At 41.7% G+C, this 23,570-nt stretch overlaps 1 protein-coding gene across 1 annotated transcript in view; it reads left to right on the top strand.

Moving 5' to 3' along the window:
- Positions 1-23,570, top strand: part of LOC140458518 (fibrillin-1-like) — a 574,711-nt gene that overhangs the window by 112,466 nt on the left and 438,675 nt on the right. Inside the window, exon 7 of the mRNA XM_072553247.1 lies at positions 17,144-17,269. Coding sequence (XP_072409348.1) covers positions 17,144-17,269 — 126 coding nt within the window. The remainder of the gene's footprint in view (positions 1-17,143; positions 17,270-23,570) is intronic.

Below are 23,570 nucleotides of genomic sequence, written 5' to 3'. Positions count from 1 at the left end.
TGCTGAGGGACCATTTGGTATGTGGGATTGATGATGTACCCATGCAAAAGTGCCTTCGAGCTGAAGCCCAACTAGACTTCAAACAGGCATTCTGTCATTAGAAAATATGGCAAGTGGAGCATATGAGTTACAGGGTATGTCAGTGGAAGTGGACAACCTTGCCAGGCCAGCTAAGCCTGCAGGACAGCACTGAATAAAGATAATTGCATAGCCTCAGTCAAGACATACACTGAACAGAGGAACTTGCAGTAAAATCCCAAAACAGAACCTAGGCCAAAGGGTTAACATTTTCTTCAAGATCCAGGTCAGCAAGCCACTGCAGTTGCTGCCGGTATGCAGACTCAAGATAGCAAAGGAGTCCCACTAGGCCTGAATTGAGTAATAGAACGAATAGGCCGGTATCCAGGAGTGTGAACACTCCAATAAGCCCATCTACATCTGGCTTGGAACAGTTAAATTGCTTAGCAACATCCAAATCAGACCAATCACAATAAACGTTGTGTTAAATAATCGCCCAATTTTGATGGGTATTGATACCTGCTTGGCCTTATCACTGATTACCAAGCCAGTCTTTACCTACATTTGCTGTGGACTCCAACCCTTAAAATATGCATAACACATCAGCTAGACTGAGAACCTACATCAGGGAACCTTTACAGATTAAAGGCACAACTTCGGTTCCAGTCTCAAATGAGAAGCAGCTTGTTTAGTTACTAGTGATTGTAGTAAAAGGCTCGGGCCCAAGCCTGATGGGGCAAAATTGGTTGAGAAAGATTCACCTTGATTGGCTCAACATTTTTCAATTAGAAAACGGCTGCCTGAGTGAAATCCTAGTTAAATATCTGAAAGTTTTTCAGGAAGGTCTGGAGACTATCAAAGGAGCCAAGGCCACTTTGCGTTTTGACCAGAAAGCAATTCCATAATTCTGCAAGGCCCGCAGAGTGCCATTTGTCGTATGTGCAGAAGTAGAGGCAGAAATCAAGAGGTTGGAAAGTGAAGGAATCATCAAACCAGAATAGTTTGCAGAATTGGCACCATTGGTCATACCGATTGTGAAGCCTAACAGGTTGGTTTACCTTTGTGGGGATCTTAAATAAACAGTAAACCCCTTCTTGCAGCTGGATATTTATTGGGTATTTACCCAATGTCATGCAAGGTGGACTTATATGCAAAGCTAGTTGGGGTTGGCTGTCTTTCCCAAAGCGAACTGCATACTTGCAATTGCAGTTAGATTAAGATTCCCAGATTATGCTACAGTTAATACCCGCTATGATTAGTATCAATATACGAAACTGCCCCTTGGGGTATCATCAGCCTTTGCCATTTTTCAGCAGTCAATGGAGAACATCCTACTGCAGGTCGCCATTTATCTGGATGGCATGCTAATAATGGTGAAGACTATTAAAGAGCACTTAAAGAACTTAGACATAGTCCTTAGATGTCAGACATATGCCTTAGAAGGGAAAAAAAGTGTGTTCCAGGCACCCCAAGTAACCTATTGGGCTACAGAATCAACAAGACCAGCTTACACACAATGGAAGGTAAATGGAGGATGATCAAAGGTGACCCGGCTCCCACATCTGTGCTGGAGCTTAGGTCTTTCCTTGGATTGGTGAAGTATTACAGAAAGTTCATACACCTGCTGTTGAAAAAGGGTCAGCCTTGGAAATGATTATGTAACCAAGACGTCTCCTTTAGGGAAGTGAAGAAGCAGCTAGCATCACCTAAATTGTTGGCAAGTTATGATCCCAAGTGAGATCTAGTCCTGACATGCGATGCCTCCCCTAACAATATAGGGGACGTCAAAAATGAGGACTGCAGATGCTGGCAATCGGAGTCTAGTTTAGAGTGGTGCTGGAAAAGCACAGCAGGTCAGGCAGCATCCAAGGAGCAGGAAAATTGATGTTTTGGAGAAAAGTCCTTCATCAGGATATCACTTTTGCCGAAATTGGGGTAGTGTTGGTTCACAGATGGTCCAATGGAGAGGAATGCCCAATAGCATATGCTTTGCAGACTTTGGCTGATACAAAACGCAAGTACATCTGGATAGAGAAGGAAGGTTTGGTGATCATCTATGGTGTGAGAAAGTTCCAGCAAAATTTTTATGGATGTAAATTTGTAATAGGAACATACCACAAACCCCTGCTAAGACTACGCAAAGAGGAGGCAAAAGTGAGGACTGCAGATGCTTTTGCCCAAAACGTCGATTTTCCTGCTTCTCAGGTGCTGCCTGACAGGCTGTGCTTTTCCAGCACCTCTCTAATCTAGACTTTACGCAAAGAGGTGAAGGCCACACTGCCTACAGCTTCAGTACTAATTCAGCAGTGGGCTTTCACTCTAAGTGTGTACAACTACAAGTTGAAACATTGTCTGGGAGGCCAAATAGCAAATGCAGACATTGTGCTGCTGTTGTGAGCTGCCTCTCACAATCAGATATAGATTAGATTACATTACAGTGTGGAAACACGTCCTTCGGCCCAACAAGTCCACACCGACCCGCCGAAGCGCAACCTACCCATACCCCTACATTTACCCCTTACCTAACACTACGGGCAATTTAGCATGGCCAATTCACCTGACCTGCACATCTTTGGACTGTGGGAGGAAACCAGACCACCTGGAGGAAACCCACGCAGACACGGGGAGAACGTGCAAACTCCACACAGCCAGTCACCTGAGGCGGGAATTGAACCCGGGTCTCTGGCACTGTGAGGCAACAGTGCTAACCACTGTGCCACCATGCCGCCCTATACTGGAAGATCTGTTCTGGTTTTAAACTTTCTTGGCATCCTTCCGGTCACCACTGACATTATCAGACAGTGGATGCAAAAAGGTGCAGTCCTGGCAAAACTAAAACAAGAGGAAACAAAGGGACCATCACAACTAAAATTGAAACTTTACTGGATCAGATCGCCATAGAGTACGGTATTTCATTATGGGGAGCAAGAGTAATTGTCCCTAACAAAGATTGCTGCCAGATACTGGCTGAACTCCCCTAGGGTTGTCCAGGGTGTCCAAGATAAAAATATTGGTGAGAAGTTATATCTGGTGGCCAGGATTGGATGCAGACATAGCTGCATTGGTAGGGCAGTGCCCAGAGAGCCAGCAAGGACAACAGTTCCTGCCAGCAGCTCCCCCATGTTCATGGGAATGACTGAGTAAACCCTGCACTCGGTTACACTTCGACTCTGCGGGTCCTTTCACGGTCATTATTGATGCCCATTCAATATGGTTAGACATACATAAAGTTAATTTGTCAAAGACAGGATGACAATATGTGGGCTCCCAGAAGTGTTGATCACAAACAACAGGCAATCATTTACCAGCAAAGAATTTGAGTATTTTCTAAATGGCTTTCAACATAAGGACAGCTCCATACTGTCCGTTGTCCAATGGTCTGGTGGAAAATGCAGTCCAAACTTTGAAGGCAGACTGATAGAAACAGCCTACGGCTTCGCGTGATACTCAGTTCCTTTGATTATTGGATCACGTCTCATGCAACTACAGAGATAGCTCCAGCTGAATTGCTAATGGGGAGAAGAGTCCGCACCAGGTTTAATGTGATATTCCTTGATCAGACTGGGAGGACGAAACAATATCAGGAATGGCAATGCCAGATTCAGGACTCCTGTCAGCATCAGATACCATTTACTTCAGGGGATGAAGTTTGGTGCCGAAATCATGGAAGTGGCCTGCAAGGCATCATCAGCATGAGGTCAGGTCCCATGAAGTACAAAGTTTGGGTTCTTTTCCCTGGGTTAGGGAAGTCCAGAACTAGAGGCATAGGTTTAGGGTGAGAGGGGAAAAATTTAAAAGGGACCTGAAGGGTAACTTTTTCACACAGTGGGTGGTGTGTGTACGGAATGAGCTTCCAGAGGGAATGGTGAAGCTGGTACAATTACAACATTTAAATGGCATTTGGATATTTGAAAAATAGGAAGGATTTAGAGGGATATAGGCTAAGTGCTGGCAACTGGGAGTAGGTTAGGTTAGGATATCTGGTTGGCATGAACATGTTGGACTGAAGGGTCTGTTTCCGTACCATACATCTCTATGACACTTGAGTCACCTCTCATCCTTCTTTGCTCCAGTGAGAAAAGCCTAACTCTCTCAACCTTTCTTCATGAGACATGCCCTCCCGTCCAGGCAGCATCCTGGTAAATCTCCTGTGCTCCCTCTCTAAAACTTCCATACCTTTCCTATAATGAGGTGACCAGAACTGCACATAGTATTCCAAGTGTAGTTTAACCAGGGCTTTATAGAGCTGCAGCATAACCTCACAGCTCTTAAACTTAATTGCCCTGCTAATGAAAAGTTACACACCATACAACTTCTTAACAACAAGTTGTGGCAACTTTGAGGCATCTATGGACATGGACCCCAAGATCCCTCTGTTCCTCCACACTGCCAAGAATCCTGCCTTTAACCCTATAGTCTGCATTCAAATTCGACCTCCAAAATGACTCACTTCACACTTTTACAAGTTGAACTCCGTCTGCCACTTCTCAGCCCAGTTCTGCACCCTGTCAATGTCCTATTGGAACCTACAACAGCCCTGCACACTATCCACAATCCTACCAACCTTTGTGTCATCGGCAAACTTAATAACCCACAAATCCACTTCCTCATCCAAGTCATTTATAAAAATCACAAAGAGCAGAGGTCTCAGAACAGATCCCTGTGGAACACTACTGGCCACTGAGCCCCAGAATGAACACTTTCCATCCACTACCACTCGCTGTCTTCTTTCGGCCAGCCAATTCTGTATCCAGACAGCCAAGTTTCCCTGTATCCCATGCCTCCTTACTTTCCAAATGAACCTACCATGTGGAACCTTATGAAAATTCATATACACCACATCCACTGCTCTACCTTCATCAATGTGTTTTGTCACACCCTCAAATAAGTTTTGCTCCAAGCTTGCTATGTTCCACCAGCTAACTTCAACTAAGACTTCTGCAAACTAAAACTAAAAAGTTTTTCATGATAGGGGTGTTTTCCCCTAATCAAAGATATGTAAATTGCTGAGCTTTCTAACTAAAAGCAGCCTAATGGTTGTTAATGTTCATTCTGTCTGGCTGTATAACTGTCTCAATGATAGCAAGTTCATATTTACATCTCATTTCTGGTTTAAAAAATAAATGTGGCTTCGGAGATACTGACAAATTAAGCGTTAAATTTCCTCATAACACAGACCAAAGCCTACATGCCATGTATTCAAAATTCAAACTCTAAAATAAATGATATTAAAATATGTATAAATCTCACTAACCTTGCATCACAGAAGCTCAAGCTTGTAGTTGGGGTTTATTGGACTGAGTTGTTGAGGGACTGGTGTTAGTGCAGGGTAATAATTCAAGATATATGGGTGGGTTCTTATTGACCATGGGAGGGAAAGGACATTCTCCCAATCATTATCACTCTGGTCCCAACTTGGAAATGTATGAACGACAAGGGCATGACAATTCCAAAACCATGGGTTCTGGGAATGAATTGGGAGGATTAACCATTCAGGAAGAGACTGAACAGAAGTAAGGAGGCTGAAAGGCCTTTAGAGACAGCAACACAGAATGTACATGAAGGATGGGGTATAATTGTTCATCTCAGGTGGAGCCTGCAACTCATAAGGATGAAGTAGCAACCTTGTCATTTTTGCACCAAACTCAACTGGGCCATAACAAGAGAAAAAGGTTGCCACCACATGCAGAGTGGATGGAGTAAGTTACTATTTTTCTCTTCAGGAGTAGAGTATAATTCTTTACATGTCACACCATCTTGTAGTCGAAGTAATTGTGCATCGCTGATTATGTAATGCCATCTATCAACCATCAAATTGGATTTTGTTAAAAGGTTTTTTTTGCAAGAGTGAACATAAAAGCATTATGACCTCAAGTAATCGTGACAGTTACATTTTTTGCATTGATTGTTACCTATAATGTCAGATATGCAAAGTCACGTAGTTGCAGACCTCAAAATTTCACTGTTGTTGCCATTTCTTCTTCTTTCTTATGTAGCAATGAAGATAACACTTGTCAGCACACCTAACTACTTGTGCAATGACATGGTCTGTGATATTTAGTGATCGCTTTATTTGGGAAGAAGCACTATAGTGGTGGATAAGTGCTTGAATTTTACTTCGTTCCTTTGGATCTGAATTAGGTGACATAACCAAGAGCGCCATATCAAGGCATGACATTAGCTTCTTTGCGAAGCCTCCATGACAAACTGTGTCGATGCATAATGTAGTACTTGTGATTGCAATCAGAAATATTTCTAAAGAACAGTCTTACCAGGCTTGAAAAGTTTACACTGTTTCTTTTTTCACATACACTGCCAGACCTGCTGAGTTTCTCCAGCATTTGTATTTGTTTCACTCCATCAGTGTCCAACTTATCTGTGTCCATAGAGGCCAAGTTTTGAAGATATACACCAGATATTCTGGAAGCTGCCATGCTGTGTGCACGCTCATGAGTTTTCAGGTTCTGAAATCCTTTCAAGTTCCTTGGGTCTTAAAGGTTGCTGGCTAACGAGGATGGCCCCTTCCAAACATGGCTGATAAAACCTTTACGAAATGGCCAGACTCTCTCACAACAGAAATACAATATTGCCCATGCTTCCACCAGGACCATAATGGAGAAAACCATTGAGGTTTCAATAATTGGACTGCTCCAGCAGGGCCTTGCGAGGGTGCATTGCACCGTTGTGATTTTTGTGTCCTTCACAATGGTAGCTGATAAATGTGGTAATGAGCAATATCTCCCAAATGCAGATGAAATGAGGCATCAAAAATGACCTTCTTTGGATGATGATCAGGACATTGTTAAGGAGGGATATCCAGGAGACCAAGATAAGTTGTTGAGCATGAGAGGTCAACCAGACCCTAATTGATATGTGCTTCCAGGATGCATGCATTGGATTTGAACTTCCTTTACATTGTGTTCGGTTCTATTGAGTAAATTGCTGTCAGCTGCTGGTCAGTCCAGAGTACACATGGACCTGGTTATTTTCAGAGCAGCTGATTCAACTTTGAAATATTTGCACTTTACAGGGCCTCCTCACCATTTGGGACAAAGCAGCAGTCACCGAGGCAGGGCAGTGATATGGCATGGTACTAAGATGAGATGGCTATATGCACGTGTTGTCTGAAGCCTTAAAAGCCACCTCACCTCAGCACCTTGCCATATCACAACCCCGTTACTTTTAAACTGGGAGCAAAATAGGGTATCCAAGTGTTGAGCAGTGCACTTCCTCATGAAAGACAGCAGATTAAGAGTACCTTCTTTTCATTCTTGCATCATTGGCTGTCTAATTAGACTGCTAAATTGTCCTGAAATGCTTCAGCAACCTGTAAACAGTGTTTAATATGAGAGAGGCATCACTTTGTACAGTTTCAGTCAGCAGGCAACTGAGCTATGAGGGAGAGTGAAGATGTGAACTTCCCATTACATATCTCCCAGATTTGAATAAAAATACACTCTCTGAAAAGCTGAAAGATAGTATTAAACCTATCCCACAGACATATGTGAAATCCTTATTGATTCTATCCTGTCACTGTCAGAGTGGATGTAAGTATGGATAAACTATGCAGGGCAGGCCCCAGATTTGGCTTCAGTGTTGTCCACATTAAAGTACAATGCCTTGGTTACAGTTGACAACATAATGGCTCAAGGACCCTTAATGCTGTCTGCAACGAGGGAGTCATTTGCTTTTAAGAGATGAGCAATGCTTGGACATTACAACTTCTTTCATTCTTGAGATATTTGAAGAGGGTGCTCATTTCTGAAATGGGTGCAACTTCACCAGATTTGACAACCTAGAGCAGATAGTTTAAGAATGTAAGTGAGCATATCTTTCTGAAAATACATGATTATTTACAATGAAGTGTGATCTGTGCCACTTTTAAAACCTTCAGTGGGGTGTTTTCTTATTTTCTTGTTCACTATGTCTAAGTGGAGTCCCAATTTTTGCACCTGGGGTGAAGGGAGCCTGCTCTATAGTCAGCCCTGTTGGCCTGAAAAACCTGGTTGATCACTCCAGGCCTTCTGAGAGTGTCCTGTCCAGATGCTCACCTTCGTTGGCTTTGACTTCTGCGGGTTTTGACACCACAGGCATTGGAGAGGTACTGGGGAGGAACCTCTGGAGTTGTCTGAGAGGAAGATTCTGGGTACTTATGTGTGACTCTTCTCTTGGAACGCCTGCAGGTATCCCTGGGTTCTCTGAGAGGAGGGAGTACCTGGAGTAAGGTGAAGCTGCATAGACGTTTATGCTGAGTAGTGTCAAAGATAGATGAAGTGCATATCTGTCAGGTACTGAATGTGGTGAATCTGGGTCTTCATGGTGGTAACCAAACTGTCAATGAAGGAAGTCATACACATACATGCTGGAACCAGTATGATACTGATAATGTTGATGGACACCTCTATCCTTTGATTCAATTTACTGACTGCCTCTTTCCAACCGACCTTATGTTCCTGTGTCTTTGTGTATTTTGATGAAGTCATTAATGGCAGAGACCATGGGATTGTTTTTTGCCTGGGGCTGAGCAAGTGCTTAGTGCTGGCAGTCCTCTGAGTATTAGAATATTTCTTTCTCAACTTGCTGTACGTACATGCCCTTTACATTTTCTGCACTATATCAGACCAAACCATAAAGGTATGCAAAATTTACTGAACTGAAAATAAATCTTAAAAATAGATTGTAATTTAAGTTCCTCAGAACTTCCATTAAGATACTATGGGTAAGTGTTAAATTTTACTGTCTCTCAGCGTTATTTGAGCAGAGTGCAAAAAGTAACATTTAATGAAGGTGACTGAAATCCAACAAAACTCATCAGATTCCTTTACATTTATTTAAAGTAAAAGAACTCAAATGATGTTGGCCTAACATGGCAAATTTCCTCCTCTGTTCTCCACACAAGTGATGCAAACTCCACAGGTTGTAAAGTCTAACATTGATTATATGTGTCTCTAATTTATATTAAAATAAGAGTGCCTAATTTATTATTCCATATGATTTCCATTGAGAGTATTATTTTAGTTGAATTGTTTTTTGACAATTCTGGTAGAAACAATTTATTGCCATGAATTTGTTTATGGAAAATGCTTGTTTTGATTTATGCAGAATCTGAGAAATGTAAATCAAAATATTATAAAGTATGAATACTTTGAAATCTGAAATAATGAAGCCATTTAAAGTTATGTTTTTGGGTGATCATGACATACCAACTCTGGGAATTCTTTTTACTCACCCTCAATGTCAAATACTTTAGATTAAATCTATATTATTACTAACAAAAGTCCTCAACCTCTGTCTGAACTGAGGCCCACTCAGCAGAAACTATGTTGCTGATCAGCCCTATTATAGCTTGCTTCACGAAAGCTTTTGGAAAGATTCTGTGCTGCATTTGGCTTCCATTCTAATTCCTCCAGCTGTGTAAATTCTTGTGTTATCTGTGTCTGGAAGGAAATATGGAAAGATTAAAATGGAAGCTTTCCTAGACTGGTGTACTTACTAGTATCACACATTTGAATTTGGAAAATTGTATACTTGCTTGTATTCAGGAATTGATTTTAAGATAATATATTTATTATAATTTTTTAAAATTACCAGATGCCAGACATATCATAGGGATTCGGATTTGTGCTTCTTTAGATGCTACACAGAACAGTTAAACTACAAATGTTTATATTCAAAACTATTGAGTAAATTCCTGCAATTAATATGAAGGAAAGTATTCACTCAGTGAGAATCGAATTTGACTACTAAACCGTCTTAAAATTAATAATGAGGTTAAAAATTCATATCATCACATAATCTGAAGCACGAGTATCAAATTCATAAATTTTTGAGCACTTATTTGTCATTAAGCAAAGGATGTAAATCTCATCCAAAAACTCACTTGTCCACACATCCACTCAAGAATAAATGCCCTGGTTCTGCTTCTAAAATTTAGGATTAATCTGCTTGATAGAATATAATATTGAGGAGAGATCTATTTCTTCCATGTTTTTGTCCAAGTTCAGCTCTACTTCTCGCCACCATCTGAAAATGAATGCATTTATTTATTTATTTAGATTAGATTACTTGCAGCATGGAAACAGGCCCTTTGGCCCAACAAGTCCACACCGACCCTCCGAAGAGCAACCCACCCAGACCCATTCCCCTTCATCACCCCTTGACCTAACACTATGGGCAATTTAGCATGGCCAATTCACCTAACCTGCACATTTTTGGACTGTGGGAGGAAACCGGAGCACCCGGAGGAAACCCACGCAGACACGGAGAGAATCTGCAAACTCAACACAGACAGTTGCCTGAGGCGGGAATTGAACCCGAGTCTCTGGTGCTGTGAGGCAGCAGTGCTAACCACTGTGCCACCATTTTCTTTGTTCTTTCATGAGATGGCTGCATTGCTTTGGGTCTGGAGTCATTGGGATTTCCCACCCTATAGGGCAGTAGTGTAGCAGATGGATTTTTGAGAGTTAACTGAGGCTAACTTTGTATAGATTTAATACAGGTGTTTTCCTAGGGTTGGGTAATCAAGGACGACAGGGTATCGGTTTAAGGTTAGAGAGGAAAGAATAAACAGGAACCTGAGGGGCAACGTTTTTACGCAGAAGGTGGTACACACATGGAATGAGCTGCCAGCGGAAGTGGTTGAGGCAGGTACGTTAACAACATTTACAGGCATTATGGGCAAATACATGGATAGGAAAGGTTTAGAAGGATATGGGCCAAGTGCAGGGAAATGGAGTTAGTGTGGATGGATGTTTTGGTCAACTTGTGCCAAAGAGCCTGTCTCCATGCTGCAGGACTCTATGATTCGATAACCTAATTTAAATGACGTCAGTTACTGTGTTGGGATTTGAATCACTGGACCTCTGGATTACTAGGCTAGTAACCTGACCACTATGCCCTTATTCTTTCAAAGAAATAAGGATATAATTGCATTGGAATATATATATCTTATTTTTCAATGTTGCTGCATTAATTTATATCCAATATAAAACAGGTGTCCTATGATGCCAACTGCTTGTAGTTATATAGAAGCATATAGAATCCCTACAGTGTGGAATTAAGCCACTTAGCCCAACAAGTCCACACTGACCCTCTGAAGAGTATCTCACCCAGACCCATTCCCCTACGCTATTACTCAACATTTCCCCTAATGCCCCTAAGCTGCACATACCTAAACACTATGGGCAATTTACCATGACCAATTCACCTAAACTGTACATCTTTGGATGTTGATTCACATTACATCACATCACATCACATTGGGCAATTAGAAAGAATTGACCAGATATTTCTATTTTTTTTTGTTCCTTTCCTTGCTATTTCTTTAAAAGCTTTGGCTTTGAAATGGGGTTTCAACTTGCATGCCTCATCAATTCTATAGAAGTACTGTCGGAGGAAATATCTTGCTATCTCTCCTTTTGAAAGAGTAAAGAAGAATCAACAGAAAGAGACCAATCACTCTTGAACACAAATGGTGTTTGCCAATAGGCCATTCCACAATATATAAATCATGATATTGGATCAGAAGATGCAGAATCTATATAGTTGGATGTAAGAAGTAACAGGAGAAGAGGACACTGATGGGAGTAGTCGACTGGACCACTGCCAGTAGCTACACAATAGAACAGAGAATAAATCAGGTAATAGCCCTGTATAGACTGCACATCATCCCTGCACATCATCCACCTCTTTTCCCTCATCTACCGCCTGGACATGCCTTGGTGTGCCCATTTGCCACCTGGCAGTGGGGATCTCCAGTGGAGGGCTCTCTATGCAGGAGTCGTCCTCCCGCTTTTGCTTAGTGATCTGGGGTGGAGGGTGCTACTTGCAGCAGTCCCCTGCAACCACAGGTTGTGGTGGTTCATGGGCTCCCAGCCCAACTGTTTCTTCTGTGGTGCTGCGGAGTCCATGTACCATGTATATTTTGGCTGTGGGCATTTGCCATCTCTTTTTGATTTTCTTAAAAACCTTCTTCTCTGGCTCTGGTTGCACTTCAGTCCCACGCTCCCCGGGCACAGATGGGAGGGTAGGTCAGAAGACGTCCTCGTGGGTTTGCTCCTGCGCCTGGCCAAACTGGCTATAAACAGGTCCAGGCAACGGGTCGTGTATGCGGTCGTTATGGCTGATCTTCCACAGCTATGTCCGAGCTCGGGTGTCCCTGGAGAAGGAGCATGCGGTATCTCCCAACTCCCTCGAGTTTTTCGGGGGAGGTGGGCACAGCAAGGAGTGGTGTGTTTTATTTCCCCCTTCAACTCTATTTTGATTTAATCCTACCCTTCCCTTCACCTTTTTGATAATGTAGCATTGCCCTTTGATGAGAAGGGCATTGCTTGTCACTGTCCACCCAGGTGCTTCCTTTCTTCCTGGTGGTTGAAATTGAAGAAAGATTTGTACACTTGTTGTCTTTCACTGTGTCTCACACCTGCACACGCACACAATATGGGTGCTGGGGAAAATATAAGCACCACTGCCATTAGACAGTAGTGTGGAGGTAAAGAAAAAAATATAACCAGGAGATGCTGGAAAAAATAAATAAATAATAAGAGCATGTAAAATGGCAAGACATTAATCAATTATATATAGTATATTCAAGGCTGAGATAGGTTTTAATCAGTCAAGGAATTGCAATTACAAGGGAAAATGCATGTAAACCAAAACCAGCAAATCCATTCTAAAAGATGAAAGATTTAACAATCTAGGTTTGTTCATTGTATCACTGTAATCTTTTGCTCTGAATTCTGTGTCTTATGTTCCTGCTTCACAACCACTTGATGAAGAAGCAGTCCTTTGAAAACTAGAGTTTTAAATAAACTTGTTGGACTACAGCCTGGTCTTATGTGATTTTTAGCAAAATTAGGAGGCATCATTGATAGCGAGGTAAGTTATTAAAAATTACAAAGGGATCTTGATCAGATGGGGAAGAGGGTTGAGGATTACCAAATGCAATTCCATACAGATAAGTGTGAGGTTTTGCACTCTAGATAGTCAAACCAAGGTAGGACTTATACAGTAAATGGTAAGATCCTGAGGAGTGTTGTGAAACAGGGACCTAGGTGTACAAGTGCATCGTTCTTTGTAAGTGGCACCACAGGTAGAAAGGGTGGGGAAGAAGGCATTTAGCATGCTGCCATTCATTGTTCGAAGCATTGAGCATAGGAGTTGAGACATTATTTAACAGTTATATAATTCGTTGGTGAGGCCGCACTTGAAGTATTGTGTACAGCTTTGGTCACCCTGTTATAGGAAAGACATAGTTAAGCTGGAAAGAGTGCAAAGAAAATTTATGACAATGTTGCCAGGACTAGTAGGGAGAGGTTGCCAGGATAGGACTTTATTCCTCGGAACATAAGAGAGTGAGAAGTGACCTTATTGAGGTGTACAAAACCATGAGGGGCATAGACAGGATGAATGCATATAGCCTTTTTTTCCCAGGAATGGGAATTCAAAACTAGAGGGCATAGGTTTAAGGAGGGAATGTGGTGCAACTTTTTCATGCAGAGAGTGGTGTGTATATGGAATGGGTTGCTAGAAAACATGGCAAAAGTGAGGACTGCAGATGCTGGAGATCAGAGTCAAGATTAGCGTGGTGCTGAAAAAGCACAGCAGGTCAGGCAGCATCCGAGGAGCAGGAAAATCAACGTTTCGGGCAAAAGCCCTTCACCAGGAATGAGGCAGGGGGTCTCCAGGGTGGAGAGGTAAATGGGAGGGGGATGGGGCTGGGGAGAAGATAGCTAAGAGTACAGTAGGTGGATGGAGGTGGAATTGAAGGTGATAGGTTGGAGAGGAGGGTGGAGCGGATAGGTGGGAAGGAAGATTGGCAGGTAGGACACTTCATGAGAATGGTGCTGAGCTGGCAGGTTGGAACTGGGATGAGGTGGGGGGGGAGGGAAATGAGGAAACTGGTGAAGTCCACATTGATGCCCTGGGGTTGAATTGTTCCAGGCGTTGGGCAGTGCGGGAGTGGCGGTGGAGGAGGCCCAGGACCTGCATATTCTCGGCAGAGTGGGAGGGGGAGTTGAAATGTTTGGCCACGGGATGGTGGGGTTGATTTGTGCAGGTGTCTCGGAGATGTGCGAGAAGGTATCCAGTCTCCCAAATGTAAAGGAGACCGCATTGGGAGCAACGGATACAATAAATGACATTTGTGGGTGTGCAGGTGAAACTTTGGTGGATGTGGAAAGCTCCTTTGGGGCCTTGGATAGAGGTGAGGGGGGAGGTGTGGGTGCAGGTTTTGCAATTCCTGCCGTGGCAGGGATGGTGCTAGGAGGGGAGGGTGGGTTGTTGGGGAGCATGGACCTGACCAGGTAGTCTCAGAGGGGAACGGTCTTTGCGGAAAGTGGATAGGGGTGGGGTGGTTTGTAGGTGGCGGAAATGTCGGCAATGTCGGCAGATGATGCGGTTTACGTGGAGATTGGTAGGGTAAAAGGTGAGGAAAATGTGGTTGAGGCAGGTACAATAGCAACATTTAAAAAAACATTTTGATAGGTACATGGATGGGATGGGTTTAGAGGGATATGGACCAAATGTGGGCATGAGTGGACACCATGGACCTGTTTGGACCAAATATCCTGTTTCCATGCTATATTACTCTATGATTCTAAGTAGGTTGTTAACTGCAAATCTGAGTAAAGCTATCACATTTCAGGTTAACCTACAGTGCTGCAATGTTTCTGTCATGGTGTGGTTGATGCTACCAGTTCCCCTGTTATTTGCTTATTCTGGAAGACCATATATATTGCATGCATATATATCTAATATATGTAGAATATTTGCACTTTATTAAAGTGAATAATCTCATGATTTTTGCCCCATAGCTCCTCAGTAAATCTCCTATTTCAGAAGAAGCAGTGTGATAATAACTTATAACCCCTGCATTTCCTGGTCACCATGCTGTATGCGATGCTTTTGTGGTTATCTTTTTGTTAGTATCTCCAAGGAATTGATGGCTCATTAATTGTTGTGAACAGTGGAAGAGATTTAAAAATGTTTGAGTAGCTGAGTTTGTCACTTGACTAAGTAGCTAAAAGAAAATATCAATCAAGTGTGCCCATAGGTTTTCTGTGTTCATATGGCTTAAGGAGGAAGAGTAGTAGAATGTGATAACAAAGCTTTCATTTCTTTCACACTTTTGTTCACACTTTCTTTCCTCCTGACTGCTTTCCCAACTGCTGCCATGTGTTTGTCATATTGGGTGAATGTTGGTTGGGTAATCTATTGTCAGGCTTCCTCCTTCCTTTTACTCTTGTAAAGAAAAATGTAGGTGATGTTTTCCAGTTGCAGTGTGATGGAACCTAATATCATGGCAATATGTTTGCAGATGTGTGCATCATGTGAAACTTTCTGTGTGACATTTCATGTAAAACTGTCGATTGAAGAATGCTTGGTGATAAAGGATGGCAGTGTAAACCATCCTGTAGAATCTCCAGGATATCAATGTTAAAATTTTGGAAAATCTTCAACATAATGAGGATAGATAAACTAGTAGAAAGTGAGGTCTGCAGATACTGGAGATCAGAGTCAAAAGGTGTGGTGCTGGAAAAGCACAGCAGGTCAGGCAACATCCAAGGAACAGGAGAATCGAAGTTTCAGACATAAACCCTTCACCATCAGGAATAAACTAGTGTCAAACAATGGGAGTTCTTGGACGGTCTATTAAATTCTGATTACCACATCTAACCTGTGTCAGATCATTAAACTTCTAACATGGCGTTTCTTGTGGAGGCTCATAGAAGTAGCACTTATTGTCAGAGCCTTCTACAATTGTAAAATCCCCACAGAGTGGAAATAGGCAATTCGGCCCATCAAGTTGACACTGACCTTCCGAAGATATCCCACCCAGACATCCCCATCCCTGAAACCCTGCATGTCCTACGGCTAATCCACCTGGCCTACACATTCCTGCATACTATGGGCAATTTAGCATGGCCAGTCCATCTAACCCACACAACTTTGGACTGTGGGAAGAAACCGGAGCACATAGAGGAAACCCACGCAGACATGGAAGAATGTGCAAACTCCACATGTCAGTCGCCGGAGGGTGGGTTGAAACCAGGTTCCTGGCGCAGTGAAGCAGCAGTTTTACCTTCTCTTGCCCAATCTCTCTGATATATATTTTCACTGTATCTTGGCTGGTAATTTACCCAAGATGCTAGAAACTGATAGCAACCTGAAAATTAGAGGCTTCATATAACACTTGCAGCTGAATTTGTTTCAGTAACATTCCATGCAATTAACCATTTTTAGAAGGAACTTATTTTTCTGACGGTTAGTGATAGAGCAAGAACAAAATTCATTTGAGCCTGTTTTCATAGCTTGAATCCTGTCTGAACATCACAACTGATGTTTCTTTCAGAATGTGTGTCTCCAATGAATTCCAGGGTTCAAATTGTCTAAATCAAGACACTCGAAGTACAAACAGATCAGCTGTTAAAACAGTCTGATGGTTCTTCAGGCTGATGGAGTGACAATCTTGAGTTTGTTAAAAGTGCCGAGTGTATTTACTCCACTTCAAATTAAGATAAATTGCAATATGCACTTTTGACTTGAAAAGTACAATATATGTGATTATATTTGTTCACCGAACTGTTAAAATTGATGATTTTAATTTATAGGTGGTAAAATTTAAAAAGTACTTGAAATTTAAAATCAGTGCAATCTTGTTGGTGAAATTCACTGTTGCTTAATGTTGGTTACATTTATGGATTCCATTTGCCTCTTTTCTGTTACTGACATAAGTTTTTGGAAGTGGCACATTATTGATAAATTAAAAGGATTGTCTTCTTGAACTCTTTTATATGCTTAACATCAAATCAGAGAAAAAGCTCAAGTGAAACTTGTGTTCTACTTTGATTTCCAAAATAATTTAATAAATGATGTCAGCAGGAATCTGAGTAGTCTAATTGTCCCTAAGTACATTGGTGAATAGGAATGTGAAAATGATTTCTTGCACTGTGCAGATCCATGAGATCCATCATTACAGATTTGACTCCTTAAAATAAAATTTACAAAATGGATACAGTAAATAGAAAGATAATTGTAAACGTTTGTTGTTGAATATTACTAAGGGTTGTGCAATTTTTGAAAATAAAAGATTGAATTAATAAAATATTTTCATTTACTTTGATAGATGTCGATGAATGCCAAGCTATTCCGGGAAGCTGTAGTGGAGGAAATTGTATAAATACTGTAGGCTCCTTTGAATGCAAGTGCCCAGCTGGACATAGATTTAGTGAAGTGACTCAAAAATGTGAAGGTAAGACAAAAGCATATTATAGATCAGTGCACAACAAATATTTTAAAAATCATTGATTTTGATTTAATTGACTGTAGACATTTGCATTCTGGAATTGTTGTGGTGCTGTTCGCCGACTGGGAATTTGTGTTGCAGACGTTTCGTCCCCTGTCTAGGTGACATCCTCAGTGCTTGGGAACCTCCTGTGAAGCGCTTCTGTGATGTTTCCTCCGGCATTTATAGTGGTTTGAATCTGCCGCTTCCGGTTGTCAATTCCGGCTGTCCGCTGCAGTGGTCGGTATATTGGATCCAGGTCGATGTGCTTATTGATTGACTCTGTGGATGAGTGCCATGCCTCTAGGAACTCCCTGGCTGTTCTCTGTTTGGCTTGTCCTATAATAGTAGTGTTGTCCCAGTCAAATTCATGTTGCTTGTCATCTGCGTGTGTGGCTACTAAGGATAGCTGGTTGTGTCGTTTCGTGGCTAATTGGTGTTCATGGATGCGGATTGTTAGCTGTCTTCCTGTTTGTCCTATGTGGTGTTTTGTGCAGTCCTTGCATGGGATTCTGGAATTTTATATATACTTAACAACAAAAACAAATCACTCAATAAATAATTCTATCTTCATCGTTTTTAGAATTTGTGAAAATTAAAAATTGTAACAAAGATGTACTCATTAAATAAGTTGTATCCTAGAATGTAAATATAGTTGATAACATTTGTTTTTATGGTTGTTTCCACACACCTTGTCATGTCAGTGCTCCACTGGAAATGAGGCAGTATTTTGAAATTAGTAAATCTGTCTTTGCCACAGCTATGAATCATCTCTACTGCAGCTGTGAATTTACTGTTAAATTCTCACATAGTTTATATTTCTTATTAAAATAAGTTTGCTGCATCCTAAATTTCTATAGAAACTATGAAGCAGAACATTTGGTCTATTTAGTCAGTGTTGTGTTTACCCTGATAAGCCCACCCTGTTGCCACATCCCTTTCCTCACCTTTTCTTCACATCACTCATCTAATTTATTAATATTGGCATAGTCTCTCTTTTAGTCACAAGCTCCAACAGTGAATTTTACAGCCTTATGGCTACTCATAAAAAAAAGGTTTCTCCTCTTCTGTCTAAAGTATCATGTATGTAATCGTCAATTTATGTCCTCCTATAATTGAGCTTTGAATTACTCATCATAATTTATTTCTACTTAGTCTTGATTTACCAGTAAATCTCAACATTTATATTTCACTCGACATTAAACTCAGTATTCCATTAAGTTTTTATATGGCTTTTTAAAAATATAATATGAGAGTGTTGTTGCACATCAATGAACTCATGGACCTGGACACAAGGTAGATACAGTTCCAATGGCAAAGAAACCTTGATGACTGGGTATGCTGCAAGCCTTCATCTGCTGTCAGAATTGTGATTATCACATGAATGTCATCTGCCTGAATCAGTAATGAGCACTTGATTTTCATTGAGCTTTGTCTCATTCTTCCCGTTTAACCTTGCTATCATGGCTGGCCATGCCAGGAACTGAGATTTCCTGATAGCATTGCTCTCAGGATTAATGGAACACTCGAGCCTCTCCACAGCAAGGCAGAAATCCATGGAGTGGAAAAAGATGTCTCACACATGACGTCTATGTGGACGACTTCAAAGCCTCCATGCACACAACACAAACTCTGCAGGATTAGGCGGGTAGTGACATGAACACAGTTGTGAGATCTGGAAGTTTCCAAGTTTGAACTGATGTGTAAATGGTGAAGTTTGATTCAGTCGTTTCACTCTTGGAATAAGAACTGGAGAGCATTTTGGCAACTGCCTTCACAGCTGAGCAACCCTCTTCTACAGTATTTAAAAGATGTTTGGTCAGGTACATCAATAGGAAAGGTTGAGAGAGATATAGCCAAATACAGGCAAATGGGACTAGTTTAGTTTGAGAAACTTGGTCTGCATGGATGAGTTGAACCGAAGGGCCAGTTACTGTGCTGTATGACTCTATCCATAGCTCTTACCCCACATGAGGAATGGGCTAGAAATGATGCCCTAAAACTAGTCTATTCCATTACCCCACCTGGTTAGAAAACCATGCATCTACCTGTGGCCTGAAAATCAAAGTCAAACTCAATCTTGGAACATGGGATGTAAGGAAAAATCATGGATAATGAACAAAACAATCGCCTGGAATGAAGTACTGTCCTTGTTACCTGTGAACTCAGCCACTTCATCATTGATAATGCTGCCCTGCAGATCACGTGAAAAGAAGACAAAGGGCAGCTGACAGAAGAAGGTGGTAGTTATACTTCTTGGAAAAGAAAACCTGAGGATCAATCCACGGCAAGTGAAATTGGAATTAATAGTGAACTCATCAACTGAATCTCATAGCTTCCTATTGGTATCATAAATCTCCATCAACAACTTACCAAGAACCAAGGCAATGATTTTGAGTGCCTATGCCCCACCCCTTAATGAATCCAAATAAAGCTTGTACTCCATCCTGGACACCATGCTCACCAGCATCTCTCAGGAAGATAAACTATCCCCCTTGGATGCTAAGGTTGTAGAGGACTCCCGAAACTGGAAAGGAAGGAGTCAGGAATTGCAACTCCTATGTGATTCTCCTGCTCATCAAATGTGAGGAATGCCAACTGGTCATCACCAACACGCAATTCCGCAAAACGTTAAGCTCAAGACTTCTTGGTGGCATCCATGATCAAACCACTGGCACATGCTCGATTGCGTAATCATTCAATTCCAAGATCAAAAATAAATTCTCATTACCAAAGGGATGACTAGTGTAGGTGATTGTTGGACAGACTACCGGTTCATCCACTGCCCTATGTCCATCATATACCACCAGAAACAGCTGAAAATGAAGAGAAAAATTCAGAAAAAAGCAGATGATCAAACTTTGAACAATGTCTTCACCAAATTCTCCAAGTTCATTTTAACGGAGTGGAGGAAATCATCATGTCATTATAATGAACAAACCATTGGCTATAAGATGAGGAAACACCAAGACTGGTTTGACAAATGACTACACCATCCAAGAACTCATCAATAAGAAGAGGATAGTTCTCCTTACCTTGCAAAATGACATCACCATTAAGTTAAAGAGGAGAACTCTTCCAACAACAAAGGCTGAGTCATAGAATCAAGAAACAATGGCAGACTCAGAAAGCTAAGGAGTTGCAACTGCTCACCAACAGTCATGATACCTGGCTGCTTCAATGCTACCAAGGCAAAATACAAACCCAATACCTTTGGTCTCAAGCTGGTGTAGAGTAACCTTTTGAGAGATAGAGAAAAAACCAAATTATGACAGCAAGAGCACCTCAAAGAACTCTTACGATCTACAGTTAAAATGTGTTTGAATCCTCCAACGTCCCATCAAAGATGAAGAATGGAAAAGCCTCAGAGGCCCCCAATAGTCAGCATGAAATCAAGGAGCAAATATATAGGGAGATTGCAGATAGCTGTAACAGCAACAGGGTTATCATAAATAATTTTAACTTTCCAAACAGACTGGGACTACCATGGTGTTAAGGGTTCGGATAGGCTTGAATTTGTTAAGGTCAAAAGAGTAATGAGGGAGAGAATTGGGCCTCTAAAGATCAAAGGGGTCATCTATGTGCAGGGCTGCAGGGAAGGAATGAAATCCTAAACAAATTTTTCTTGTTAGTATTTACCATGGAGAAAGATGTGGAAGCTAGGGAACTTGGTGATGTCTTGAAAAGTGTCCACATTACAGAAGAGGTGGTACTGGAGGTCTTAAAACGCATACACGTAGACAAATCCCTGTGACCTGATCAAGTGTATCCCAGGATATTGCAGGCAGCTGGCAAAAAAAATGCAGGGCATCTAGTGGAGATATTTGTATTATTGACCGTCAAGAGCGAGGTGCCAAAAGACTGGAGGGTGGCTAACATTGTGTCATTATTTAAGAACGGCTGCAAGGAATGACAGGTGATGAGTCTAATGTCAGTGTAAGTAAGTTGTTGGAGGGGATTCTGCGAGACAGGATCCACATACATTTAGAAAGGCAGGGACCGATTAGGGATTGTCAGCATAGTTTTGTGTGAAGGAAATCATGTCTCACAAATTGGATTGAACATTTTGAAGAGTTGACCAAGAAGATAAATGAGGACAGTGCAGTAGATACTATTTATATGGACTTTAGCAAGGCTTTCGACAAGGTTCATCATGGTAGACTTGTTAGCAACGTTATATCACATGGGATTCAGGGAGACTTTGGATACAAAATTGGCTTGATGGTAGAAGACAGAGAGTGGGCGGTAGGGGTTGTTCTGACTGGAGGCCTATGACCAGCAGTGTGCCGCAAGGACTGGAGCTGGGCCCATTGTTGTTCATTATTTATACAAATGATTTGGATAAGAAAATAGGAGGTGTGGTTAATAAGTTTGTGGATGACACCAACATGGGTGGTATGGTGGCCAGTGAAGGTTACCTAAGAGTACAACGGGATGTTAATCAACTGGGCCAGTGTGCTGAGGAATGACTGATGGAATTTAATTTAGATAAGTGTGAGGTGTTGCATAATTGGAAGACATACCAAGGCAGGACTTTCACTGTTAATAATATGGCCCTGAGGTGTGTTGTCAAACAGAGAGACCTAAGGGTGTGGGTACATACTTCCTTGAAAGTTGCATCACAGGTAGATTGGATGATGAAGAAGGCATTTGGAACCTTTGCTTTCATTGGTCAGGGCATTGAGTGCAGGAGTTGGATGTCATATTACGTTGTGCAAGACATTGATAAGTCCACATTTGGAGAACTACACGCAATTTTGGGTGCCCTGCTAAAGGGTGGAAAAAAGATACACAAGGTTGTTGCCGAGATTGGAAGGTTTGAGTTATAAGGAGAGGCTGGATAGGCTGGGACTTTTCGCTTTTGCCCGAAACGTCAATTTTACTGCTTCTCTGATGCTGCCTGAACTGCTGTGCTTTTCCAGCACCACTAATCCAGAATCTGGTTTCCAGCATCTGCAGTCATTGTTTTACCTGGGACTTTTCATCCTGGAGCATAGAAGGCTGAGGAGTGACCTTATAGAGGATTATAAAATCATGAGGGACATAGATAAAGTGAATAGCCAAGGTCTTTTTCCTAGGGCGGGGAGTCCAAAATTAGAGGGCATAGGTTATAGGGGAGAGGGGAAAGATTTTAAAAGGGACCTGAGATGCATCTTTTTACATAAGGATGCTGTCTGTATGGAACAAGCTGCCAGAGGAAGTGGCAGAGCCAGGTACCATTACAACAGCTAAAAGACACTTCAACAAGTGCATGGATAGGATAAGTTTTAGAGGGACATGGGCCAAACTTGTTTACTTTAGGAAACCTGGTCAGCATGGATGAGTCAGGCTGAAGGGCCTGTTTCTGTGTTATATGACTGTTTGACTCTAAATGGATTGGATTCTAGTGAAGATTTTCAAACTTGGAGGTGCAGGGCTAACCTGTCTTCTCCATCAACTGTTCCTGAAAATCTGGGACAAGGAAGAAATTCCTGCCAATATCTGGGATGCTATCACCATCTTCAAGAAAGGAGGTGAAGTAGACTATGGGAATTACTGAGGAATCTCCCTACTCTCCATCAGTGGGAAGATTGTCACCTTGAATCCTTGCCAAGTGCCCTGTCTCAGTTTCTGAAAAAATCCTCCCAGAAACCTGGTGTGGCTTCTGACCAAACTATGGAAGTATGGACATGATTTTCACAGCTTGACAATTACAAGATAAATACCAGGAACAACACCAACTAATCTATGGCCTTCATCAATCTGACCATAGCTTTTGAGTGAATCAATTGAGAAGTGCTAAGTAAGACCTTGTCAAAGGCTAGCTGTCTGGAGATATATATCAACATATTCTACCTCCTCCATGACAAGATGTTGTTGACAGTCCTCACCAATAGCATTGTGACAGAAACCTTTGAAGTCAAGATAGGAGTCAAGCAGAGATGCATCATTGCCACGTACCCTTTTCTCCATCTTCATTGCCGCCAGTCTTCATCTTGTCAACAGCAAGTTTCCCAATAGGATGGGCAGTATTTGCAAGATTGATGAAAAAAAAGGGCACTGATATAGCTTGTGGAACGTAAGTATGTGGATGATAATATGATCATTGTTCTCTTGCTAGAGACTCTTCATGCTTTACTTAATGCCTTTGCGGAAGCACACTGATGGATTGGTCTGAGTCTCAGGTAGGCTTGAGTCCTTTATCAACCCATCCTAGGGCAAGTTCTGATCTATTCCTCCATTAAGATCAACAAAGAGATCTTCTTAAAGATGGAACATTTCCCTTACC

This window comes from Chiloscyllium punctatum, chromosome 33 (genome assembly GCF_047496795.1).
Source record: "Chiloscyllium punctatum isolate Juve2018m chromosome 33, sChiPun1.3, whole genome shotgun sequence".
Lineage (NCBI taxonomy): Eukaryota > Metazoa > Chordata > Chondrichthyes > Orectolobiformes > Hemiscylliidae > Chiloscyllium > Chiloscyllium punctatum.
This window is presented reverse-complemented; position numbering and strand designations above follow the sequence as displayed.